Genomic DNA, 12,449 nt, shown 5'->3' with positions numbered 1-12,449 from the left:
AGCCAATCCCCAGAAAAACACAAATCCTAGTATCTCCATTGGAGATGGGGGGAAAAGCTGGGAGAGATGTGAAGTAACTTAAGTGACAACAAAAAGCATCACTAAGACTACAAAGCTGAAGGAGAAGTATGAGAAGGCTGTTGCTGTCAGTCTGAAGGAAGTTTGATGGCACAAATGGTCCTGGGAAAGTTGCCCAGAAAAAGGTGGAAGAAGAAGAGGAGGACAAATAAAAATCTGCTTTGAGCCACATCTCCAGCCCTATGTTGTAATTTCTTTGGAGACAGGGTCTCACTGAGTTGCTTAGTGCCTCACCCTGATTGACACATGGTGTTTGAGATGTGTCTGTTACTGGATTTAGATTCAATTATAGAATTTGATCACAGTCATATTGTAGTCTCTCAAAGTGCTCTAGAAATTGTAAGTGGTTTACATAAGTGGCCTTAGGTATCCCAGAGCACCTCAAAACAGTACCAAAGTTGTATGTATTTCCAAGCATTTTCAAAAATAAAAAGGCACTCACTCTTGTGTTCTCCTCCCTCTGTGCACTTTGCTGTCAGTGTGACAAGGCATTTGAAAATGTTTCTGGCATTCCTTTTGATATGTAAGGTGGTGTTAATTACATGGCTATTGGCTAGGAATCCTCAGTTATCAACTGTTCATATCTATAGTCTGTAAAAAGAATAAAACAACAAGACAACCTTTTATTCTAATTAGTTATACATGACAGAAAAATGCATTTGACACATCATACTTAAATGGAGTGCAACTTCTCATTCTTCTGGTCAAACCTGATGTAGAATAATACTGGTCGTGTAATGATATATGCAAATAGGGTAATAATATCTGATTCATTCTACTTTCCTTCCTACCCCTAGGCTTCTTGCCTCCCTTCACTCCCCTCTGTCAAATCCAAAGTACCTCTATTCCTTAGCCACTACCCCCCATTTTTGTGAATTAGCATCCACATATCAGAGAAAACATTCGGACTTTGGTTCTTTGGGATTGGCTTGTTTCACGTAGCATGATATTCTCCAGCTCCATCTATTTATCAGCAAATGCCATAATTTTATTCTTCTTTAAGTCTAAGTAATATTCCATTGTGTATATATATCACAGTTTCTTTATCCATTCATCTGCTGAGGGGCATCCACTCTTGATGCTTCTTGCCTCGAGGCTATGGGAAGATGCCTTTTGGAGGGGCCGTAGCTCAGGGTGTATGCTGTGAGGCTGAACCTGTTGATGCTGTGGTGGGCATCCATTTAGCTTCAGGTTGTTCTGTTTCTGTATATAGTGATACAGCATTCTGCTGCCTTTCTTAGTTGTGGAAAAAGGGGAGTCAGCTGCCACGAGAAGTGTTTGAATTTTTTTTTTTTTTTTAGTTAAGTACAATAGATTTTAAACTTTGTTTTCAAAGAAACTGTAGAACTCATTATTGTCAACAAAGAGCCACCGCATCAGTGAACATTCATGAACCTTCTGTATATAAATACAACTTGCAACATTATGGGGGTTTTTTGTATGTTTAGAATGCTGAAATGTTTTTGAAGTTAAATAAACAGTATTATTTTTTTAAAACTATTCCTCCCTATAATTCTGGTAACTTCAATTTTACTCACATGGCCAGCCTAGGACTGAGATGAAGGAGGGGGCTATGTTAAGTTACTGCATGATTTGTTGTGTCTGAATGGTATGAAGATGAAGTGTAAACCAGTGAATGTGCTGATAGGAAAGGGTCAGCAGGCCAGCTAACTGTCCAGACTTTACTTTTGCCTTTGGCTGCCATGCTTCATTTGGTGGGGTCAAATGCATTGCTAAACAGCAAGAATGTCTTCCAGTGTATATAGGGTTTAAAACCTCAGACTTTATTTCTTCTCTCTTCCCCGACCTCTGCACATGTAGTGAGACACATAAGTTATTTCTTGTGCTCAACATTTGAAGACACCTCAAAATGTTGCTTGACTCCTAGATACCCCCTCACCAATAAGGGATATGGGGTGGGGACATTATCCATCTATTTGGTCCTGTTTTCCTCCTTCAAAAAAACCAAACATCCAAAGCAAGATCCTGGGCTCCATTTGGGTCACCTGAACAGGCTGATGGAATCGACCATTTCTAAGCACCAACTGTATCATGAAAAGTAGAGTGGCCTATGCATGATTTGAGCTTATTCACCAGAAATGTAGATTATTGTTCAATGTTCTTAAACTAGAAGAAGCTCGGTTTGTGTGTCAGTGGTTATATTAGTAAATGGTGTTAACATTTTGCCAAGGCTAGGAAGGGGGTGGTTGCTATAGTGGCAAATGGTGATACTAAATATCACTGAGTGGCTGATCTGTACTTGCAGTAACAAAGGGGACTGGGTTGTGAGTAAGTGTCAGCATTGCCTAGCATTAACACCTGGATATAGAAATTTGAGGGTGTGGAGCATGTGGATGTTTTGTTTTGTTTCATTTTGTTTGTTTTTTGGTGGTATTTTAAGAGAAAGCAGCTTTTTTTTAAAAAGTTAACTATTTGGAACTTTGCATGTCTAAGGAGCTGTCCTGTCTACCCTGTCAGGTCCTAGATGGGTACAAGTCATGGTCACAACCTTATCTCCATTCATATCAACTCCCTCTCCGTCAGAACTGTTGGTCCTTAATTCTTAATTCTTCCACTAATCTAAAAACCCTAGGTTGTTAGGTTTGCCCAGAGGCACTTGTTCCAGGATTTTTCATCCTCTTTAACCACACCCTTGTCACTTGCAATTCCAAACTGAAACTGCTGCTACCTCCCAATGTACAACCTATAGGCCAATATAGAGGAGAAGATATGGAGGAAAAGCTCAACCTGTAGTCCTAAGGAAGCAGTTTCTGACTATGGAAGGGGTAGCTTTTATGCTCCCTCAGTGGTCAAATAGAAGTGGGGTAGCTATTTAGCTAAATAATGTTTGATTAAGCAGACTTTTGGTTGTAAAGAGACTCCAATTGAGGCCGTTTGTCCTGTTAGCTGCTTGTTACAAGACCACTACTCTGGTATGATGTTACCACCAAAGGTTTAGGCTTAGCTTGATTTCTGGACCAGTGTTCTTGCAATGCCATCCTGTTACTTTTTTTTTTTTTTAAGTTAAAAAGCTAGTACTTGTTTCCTCTAAATATCTCTCTTCCAATCCCCTTACCCTATTCTTGAGTGACAGTTTATCTTTTGGAAAGAACAAGGTTGTAATGTAGCAACTTTTGTCGGTATCTCCCTTGTGTCTGTTCTTGTTACATATATACTTGGGAATGTTGGATGCATTCATTTTCTGTAACAAAGTTCCTTAATCAATATTCCCAAAAAGTTTTTAAAAAATGCAATACTATTTCACATCCACTAGTAGGGCTCTAAGTTAAGGTAATAACAAGTGCTGACAAAGACGTGGAAAAATCTGAACCTTTTTACATTCCTGGTAGAAATTTTAAACAGTGTAACTGCTTTGAAAAATAGTCTAGTTGTTCTTCAAACACTTAAACATAGAGTTACCATATGATCATTTTGTTGTTGCTGCTGCTGCTGTTGAGATGGGTTCTCATTATGTTTCTCAGGCTGGCCTCAGACTCTTAGGCTTAAGAGATCCTCCTGGCTCAGCCAACCCAGTAGCCAGGACTAGAGGTGTGTACCACCATGCTCAGTTTACCATATAATCTTAGGTTTTGTGCTTTCGAATACATACCCAAGAAAAATAAAAGCACATCCACACAAAAACTTGAACACAATGTTCATAACATTTTTTTGTAGTAGCCAAAATGTAGGAACAACACAGATATCCATCAACTGATCAATGAATAAATTGTGTAGTTTTGAAAATCATTACCAATACATGCCATAACATAGCAAAACCTGGAAAACATTATGCTCAATGAAAGATCCAGGCAGAAAAGACCCCATATTGTATGATCCCATCTGCATGGAATGTCCAAAAAAGGCCAATCTAAAGTGACAGAAAGTAGTTTAGAGGTTGCCTAGGGCTGGAGGGTGTAAGGATTTGCAGAGTGACAGATCAGTGGTGTATGGTTTCTTTTGAGGGGTAATAAAGATGGTATAAAATTGACAATAGTGATACATGCACAACTCTTGAGAATGTAATAAAAGCCATTGAATCATACACTTTGAATTGATTAAATATATGGTATGAGAATACAATCTGTTAAAAATAATAGATGCATTTAATATATATATATATATATATATATAGTAAAAAATATTATATATATATAATGCATACATCTCAGCCCAAATGCCAGGACTCCACTAAATAAGAAAACTGGTGTGTGGTAGAACTTTCTGTGATTTTGGGAAGTTCTTTACCCATGGTTTGCTGTTTAATATGATAACCACTAGCCAAACGTATTCAGGCACCGAGGAACTGGCTTTTTAATTTTAATTAGATTTAAGTGAGGACATGGAACTAGACACTAATGAATTGGACAGCGCGGGACTAGAAATAAACCCCCAAGCCAGAGCTATGCATTGTTACTAGTGCTTTTAACACTGCTTAGGAGGTACCAGCTGCATGACATTAGAAGAAGTAGAAAGTATAAAAATTGGAAAAATTGGAAAGCAAAAGGTGGCGGCACACTAGCAGGGCGTGGTGGCACACACCTGTAATCCCTGCTTGGGAGCCTCAGCCACAGCAAGGCACTAAGCTACTCAGTGAGACCCTGTCTCGGAATGAAATACAAAATAGGGCTGGGGGTGTGGCTCAGTGGTCAAGTTCCCCTGAGTTCAATTCCCAGTACCAAGGAGAAAAGAAAAAGAAAAAAAAGGTAAAGGTCTGATTTGCAGATGATATGATTATGTAACCAAAAAGACCCAAGCAAATAATCAGGGAAAAAAACTATTACAAGCAAAAAATAAACTTAGCCTGTTGCAGTATAAAAAATTAAATATGTGGAAACCAAAATATCTTATTTTAAAATTTGTTGACTCTAAATGAATAGAGAAGGAAGAGCTGGAAGGGGCCCGTTCGGTGCTGCCTGGCCATCCTCTTCCACTTCCTTTGAGCCTAGACCGCAGCTCTCCTCACCCGCTGTTGTAACCCCTTCCTTCCTCACTCACCAGCCCTGCCTTCTTCAGGATCCGATGGTGACACTGGCTCCTGTTTAACTGAGGGAGTAGGAGCAAAGCATGGTTGTGCTTTCACACTGCAGCTGCCTGATTCCTGCCCATCTGTGCCGACTTCTCTTCTTGTCACTTATCCCTGCCTCCCGCTGAAGCACACTGCTCTTGGAATCGAGTCTCTCATTTTTCCCTTTCTCCTGTCCTGGAAGAAGACACCTATTGATATGGCACTTCCCCTTTCTGAGGCCGACCCATTTTTCCATTCACCTCAGCCCCAACAAACAGTTGGTCAACCAACAGTCAGTTCCTATTTTCTCTCCTCTGAATGTCTCTCTCTTGAAACCACTGCAGTCAGGCTTTAAGCATAAATGTTCTTGTTGGAGTCACAGTGACCTCCAAGATGCTTAATTTAGTGGTCATTTCTCAGGCCCCATTTCACTTGGCCTGTGGCATTTTTCCTTGGCTCCCAGGATTCCTTCTCCTGGATTTACTGCTGCCTCTCCAGCTGATCCTTCAGCCCTTTTAGAGCCTCCTGGCCTTTTCACCATGACAGAGAACCCCAGGACTTTCCTGCCCCCCCCCTTTATTTCTGAAAACAGCCTTCTCTTTAGCTTTAAATGCCATCTTCATGCTGGGGACTCCCTCTCAGACCTTGCCCAGACTCCCTCTGCACTCCAGGCCTTTTGATCAGCAGCCTTCTTGGCCACCTTCATTTAAATGTCCAGTAGCATTTTAAGACATGACAGTTCCAAAATCAGACAGCTGGCCTCCCCTCCCTCAGCTGTTTCTCTGTAGGTCTCCATATCTATAACATGCTCCCTCATCCTTCAGCCGCTCGAGGCAGAAACCTCCGAGAACCAGAGCTCTCTCAAGCCCACATGAAATCCCTCCCCGGATCCTCTCAGTCTTTACTTTTACAGTGTCTGGAATCCAATCACCTTTCATGGCCTCAGCCTTTTTCTTCACCTGGATTATGACAGCAGTTTCCTTACTGGTTTGGTGTGGGTGTGTGTATCTGTGTGTGTGTATGTGGGGGGGGGGGTGCTGTTATTTGTTTTTGCTCTTATTCTAAATAGTCCATTCTGCGCACAGAAGTCAGAGGACCTTTTAAAATCATTTTGTGTCTCGGTTCAAAACTCTTCACATTCAAACTTGACATACCTGAAACCGAACTCCTGACCTACACACACACACTCTATGCCCCTTCTGGCTCTCAGGTACAAGCCGGAAGTCCTGACACCTACCAAGACCAGGTGATCTGGCCCCCTGTGACCTCTCTCCTGTCCCTCCAGGCATTATTAACTGCCTCTCCTGTTCCCCCACTCAGGCTGCCTGCCCTCCTTGCTGTTCAGGGTGTCCTTGGGCTGCCGTCTGACTGGCAGGCTCTTCCTCAGGTATCCATGTAGCTCCCCACCTGGTCTCATCACCCCTCCAATTTCCGTTGTGTCCCTCCCCACCTCCTGTGAAGTCATAGCACCTCCCCCGCCCTCCCATCCCTGTTCTCTGCTTTCCTCATAGCACTGGACTGCCTGGTGTAATTTGGCTTTTGCTTGATAATTTGCTCTCTTTCTCCCTCTACCCTAGATTATAAATTTGACGAAGGCAGATTTTTATACTTTTTTTACGTGTGGGGGCGGGTGGTATTAGGAATTGCACTCAGGGGCACTCAACCACTGAGCCACACCTCCAGCCCTATTTTGTATTTTATTTAGAGACAGGGTCTCATTGAGTTGCTTAGCACCTCACTTTTGCTGAGGCAGGCTTTGAACTCTCAATCCTTCTGCCTCAGCCTCTGGAGCTGCTGGGACTACAGGTGGACACCCCTGCACTGGCCAGATTTTTGTCTATTTTATTTCCTGCTGAATCTCTCAGCAGAAAAATGCTCCTCGCTTGGTAGTCAGAGGTATCTACTGAGGGCTGGGGATTTGGCTCAGTAGTAGAGCATATGCAAGGCCCAGCACCATAAAAAAAAATAAAAATGTAAAAATTAGGTATTTACTGAATGAATGATTGAGGAAGATAGATTGGAGAAAGATGCACAATCTCCAGTAGAAAAGCTAGTTTAATGGTTGAGGCAAAAGGCGATTCATTCTTTAATTTTGGATACTTGTTTCCTTGATTGGTCATTTTCTTTGTTTACAATGCATTGTTCTTTTTTTTTTTTTTTTTTTTTTTTTGAGACATAAACTCCTTAGGGTCAGGGACTCAGTTCTTATACCTATTTATTTCCCTAGTCAATGAATGTTCAAATAAATGCTGAGGAGAGGTAATTCTCATTGACTACAAGCACTCGGGTCACTTGTGTTTTTTCTACATATTTTGCCAATGTTTTGCACTGTTACTCTATTCGACATTTCAGATTGCATGTCTTCCCATTGAGTTCTCCAGCAAAGCAAGAGGTCTCTGGAATAGACAGGGTTAATCCACACAGTAGTAACTGCAGAAGCACCAATACTCTGATTGCTTCAGCGCAGGCCCACTGGAATGACTGTCCCTTCCCCAGCACTCTAACCTTCCGCACATGCTGCTTGGCAGCCCTCACGTGTCACGGCTCTGATCGACTCTAGGGCAAGAATCATTCCATTCTAACAGATGGACATGAATTTAACCAGACAATAAACCATGTATGTGCCATAAATATGTTTGCTGAGGGCAGGATTCCCAGTGCAGAACTTTAAGAACAGCTGTCTTATCATGTGCCACTGTTTCTTGGTGAGATGATTTGCTAACCAAATTCTGAAATGGATTACATTCATGAAGTTAATTGTGCTTTGGCCCCCGACTTCCAGCAGCCTAATTATTTGCAGGGAGAGGCCCAATTTTTATAAACAAAAGTTATGAAATTAGTTTTAGACTTTATTTTTAAATTAATTTGATGTGTTTCCAAATTTAGTGTCATCAGTCTAAAAGGGCTCATTAACCTTTCCTTCATTGCCAGCAACTTGCCTTAATGCCTGAGGGAGATGCAAATCATTAATTGTAAACAGCCATTTTTTCCCCTCAATGCTATTTCCTTTTAGTACTGATATTAAATTGCTATATAAGCTGCTAGAGTGGTTTTGCTGTACTGTTCCTTAAAAACGCAGTTCTACTGTCTTTCTACTTCTTTTTCTCATTATCTTCAGAGATGTTTTCATCCTCTCCATAAACATCGCTTTCCCTATGGAACCTATGCAAATTAAAATGTGGAATATTTGTTCGCTTTGCATTCTGTAGAGGGTAACTTCTATTGATGTGCATTTGCGTTGGCATGATCTACCAGGCAAAGTATAAATTGCTGTAAAACTGGAAAAGTGTTTGAGGAAAGCAGATGTTCTCTTAGCATGAAGCAGATGTAAAACTTGCAAGTGTCTGTCTAATAAAGTATAGCATTTGGTTCTATACAGCTGGTGCCAAGATTACCAATTAATCATGTTTGAATGCATTTTTACTAATTAGATCCCCCTCTGTTTTTCACTGTTCTGGGTATATTACAGAGCAGGGTGGGGCACATAAGCTTTCCACTTTTAGAACTCTGAGCAGGGTTCCCCCCACCATGGGCCTTTTATCAGGCTGGTTTTTCATTCTAGAACTATATAGGAAATTAAGCCCATAGATGTGGAGGGCTAATTGGGCCCTCCAGTTGTCATTGTAGGATGTTCCATCAAAAGGAACAGTTAGTACTTCCCTTTAAGGCAGCTGGAGAAAAGAAGAGGCCTGTAATTAACGTTGTTGGTTTGTTTGTTTTCCCCCTTATTTACGTGGACAAAAGCAATTATATGCTCAGTTAACATCAATTCACGGCCTCTGTGGTTATTTGACAAAGTAGGAGTTTGAACAATCCAGAAATGAATCTTTACAGTTTGGGGTTTTTTGTCATCAAGAGCAATGGAGCAGTTTTTCTCGGGGACTGAAGATGACTGGGTCAACATCACTCCCAGGACGCCTGCACTGCCGTGGACAACAGCACGAATCAGTAGCCACTGTGAGAACTAAGAAAGCCGTGTCGTCCTCTCTGGACCCTTCTGTAAAGAAGTGTGCTGATGGAATCCAATTCCAGAACCCAGTGGACCTTTTTTCAATGTTTAATTTCTCTGAGCTAAATTGGTACAGATCCTGGTTTTTAAAACACTGGGTTAAATGAATCTGTCGTGACATAGATCAAAACTTTCTGTTTGTTGATACTTTTACCTGTGCATTAGATGCACCATCTAAGAGTATTAATAGGATTATTCCAGAAAGTCTTCCTCATCCTCATTACCCAGTGTCCCCATATTTTCATGAAATTTAATTTTGTATGAAATAAATTAACTCTGATACATAAACTTACATAGAACTAATTGTTAGTATCTCTATTTTTAGAAATGGTTTATCGTGGAAAACTTTAAATATCCACAAAGGTAAAATAGTGTATGTGCCCATGTGCCCATCCCCCAATTCCAGCAATCATCAGCCTTCTGTGGTTCTGGTTTGTCAAGATCTCAGGACGGTGTTCTTGAGACTACATTTGCAGAGTTATTTTTCTCTTTAAAGTTGTAGTTGTGTAACCTGTTTCTACAGTGATAATACACATTTAAACAAAACTAGGTCACATAAACCCAGTAGATCTGACTTTATTTCAGGAAGTGGAGCGAGAAATCTCATTCAGAACAGAATGTGGACTGTATTACTCCTACTACAAGCAAATGCTGCAGGCTCCAACCCTCATGCAAGGTAATTACAATTAACAGTTTTATTGGGAGTCGACCGCATCTTTACAAAATTTCAGTCAAAGCATCTTTTGCACTAAAGCATCTTAAATGCTTTGTAGAATTTGTGTAGTTTTACCCTGAACTTATGCAGTTTTTCCTTGTTAATTTCTAATCATTTCATGAAATTGTTTTGCTCTGGAAGAGGTTATATAATACTTTATATAATCCTCCTGGCCTTGCCTTCCATCTCTGTTCCATCCCCAAACTAACCTCTCTGCAGTTTTTTTTTTTTTTAAGTTTTGTTGATTCTTTTTGTGATGATTTTGGAAGAAGTCTTTGCAGGCGAAAGGAGTATGATCTAAAAACAGTGGGTATTTTGGTTCTGAAAACTAAGTTGTCCCTCTTGTTCCCAGTGTCCCCATTCATTTCTTTATTTTGCAGTTGCCATCTTCCTATGTTCTCGCTTGACCCAAGTGGGTCAGAGCCATACTCTGCTTTTCTTCCACCTGATGGAAGCCCCACAAAGAACCTCTTCTACTTAATACATCCTTTATCCCTAACCTGGGTATACCTGAGAGAATTGCCCTTTTCTGGGATTTGGCTGGACTCAGCTGTGATATTTTGGGTGGGAATTCTTCATGGGTAGTGTTTTCTACTTCTAATTTTATCACAATAGGAAACATGAAATTTTGGTTATCTTTTTGTGCCATAAAAACAAATCACTTGTTTTCTGTGTTGATAACCAGATTCCTCCCTAACAAAGTCAATTACCCATAGCCTTTCACTTAATGGTTTGAGCAACCGTTGATGATTATTACCTATCTCCATTTTGCAAAATACAATGACTAAAAAATAATATCCTCCTACTTCTTTCATTTCTCCCTATATTTATTAGTTGGAACTCCCTTCTGTAGAAAACCTTTCTTCGTTTTCTTCATTTGTTTGGTTACCTTGAGGTTCAGTTCATATAAGAAAGACAGGCCAAGTATTGATTTCGCCCCATAAGGTCAATCCTCATTTTTCACAAATTCCTTATTTCCAAAGTCATCTCACTAAAATTTATCTATGATCCCAAAATCAGTATTCATGGCACTTTCACAGTCCTTCATGGACATGTCCAGAGCATCAAAAAATCTTAGTTGCCCAACATGGATGTTCTCACCAGAGACTAAAACAGGGCCAATGTTCTGCCTCTGGTTTCAGCTCTCATATTATTGTGTCCTTTTTACAGTCTCTGTTGTGTCATAGTTTTTTACATTTTTATGCTGTTTGTTGCTGATTTTGCAGTTTCACATAGCCCCCAAACAGAGTGTGAAAGTACTGTCTTGTGTTCCTAAGTGCAAGAAGGCTTAGGAAAGAAAGAAAACATGTGGGTTACATATGAAAATGTATGTTAGATAAGCTTTGTGCAGGCATGAGTTACAGTGCTTGACTGTGAGTTTAAACAATATATTAAAGAAAGGGTCTTTAAACAAAACACACATAAAACAAGGTTATACACTGACCAGTCAATAGAAGTCTATAATCATCAACTTGCAAGAACCCAGCCCATTATTTCCTATTAGTTCAGTATTGAATATTTCACTTTTTACTATAACTTTATAGAAAATAACTACCATGAGTAATGAGAATAGACTGTATTTACCAGTTTTCAGAATTTTGAGTTGCTTATCTAGCATTCTCTAAAGCAATTCTTTTTATTTGGGAGGGGGGCAATTTTACACTTTGGGGGAGATCCAGAATATCTGGAAATATTTTTGGTTGTCACAAGTGGAAGGGGTGTGCTACTAAAATCTGGTGAGCAAGAAGCTGGGGTACAGCCAAACTTCCTACAGTGCACCTAACAGCCCCCACAACAAAGAACTGGCCCAAAATATCAGTGTTATTGAAATTGAGAAAGCATTCTTTAAGTATCACGACGAACTCATTGCTTGAGCTGTTTCAATTAATTTGTTATTCATTAAAATTATTCTTTTAGAAGATTTCAAACATAAAATGGTAGAGATAATCCTGTAATGGATTTCTATATATCCTTCATTCAGCTAAAACAGTTACCAACTCATGACCAATCTTGTTTTCTCTATATCCAAATGACCTCAACCTAGGTCATTTTGGAGTAAATCTCCAAAACATTCCTTCATCTGTAAATATATCAGTATGTTTCAGTAGTGAGTATTCTCATTTCCTTTTGCCTTAACAGACTTTTAAATTAATAGTTTGGAAATGCAAAGAATGTCTCCATTGCAATCATTTGATATCGCTTTAACTGTTTCCTTAAATTTGTATCTTTTCATCTTTTTCCCTGTAATTTTTTGTTGAAAATATATATTAATTTTGTTGGATAATTTCCCTCTTTCTGAATTTTTCTGGAGCCCTATGGTGTCATTTAAATATTTCTTTGCTGAATTTCCTGTTAATTGTTGGATTGAGGTTTGCCCAGATGTTGTTCTACTATTGGGTAAGAGTACTTCCTGGGTGGTGTTCTGTATTCCACATCAGAGGGTACCCAGTATCTATCTGCAGGCTAAAAATGATCTATCTATTACTAAATTCTCAGTAGAGAGGCTTCCCCCTAATTGTTTCAGCACAATTGATGATGATTATTATCTACATCCATTAATTATATATTCATTTCACACAAAATGGTGGTATTCTAATTCCATCATTCCTTCTTTCATTGCTGGACAAAATTCATCTCTAAAG

General features: G+C 39.7%; 1 protein-coding gene across 4 annotated transcripts in view; it reads left to right on the top strand.

Annotated features, from left to right (window-relative positions):
* The window catches only part of Dpy19l3 (dpy-19 like C-mannosyltransferase 3), an 81,364-nt gene that overhangs the window by 20,449 nt on the left and 48,466 nt on the right, over window positions 1–12,449 (top strand). For all 4 annotated transcript variants that reach the window (XM_040280156.2, XM_078032206.1, XM_005330639.5 and 1 more), the window contains exon 4: window positions 9,678–9,768. In XM_040280156.2, coding sequence (XP_040136090.1) covers window positions 9,678–9,768 — 91 coding nt within the window. The remainder of the gene's footprint in view (window positions 1–9,677; window positions 9,769–12,449) is intronic.

Source organism: Ictidomys tridecemlineatus, chromosome 15 (genome assembly GCF_052094955.1).
Source record: "Ictidomys tridecemlineatus isolate mIctTri1 chromosome 15, mIctTri1.hap1, whole genome shotgun sequence".
NCBI classification, from domain to species: domain Eukaryota; kingdom Metazoa; phylum Chordata; class Mammalia; order Rodentia; family Sciuridae; genus Ictidomys; species Ictidomys tridecemlineatus.
This window is presented reverse-complemented; position numbering and strand designations above follow the sequence as displayed.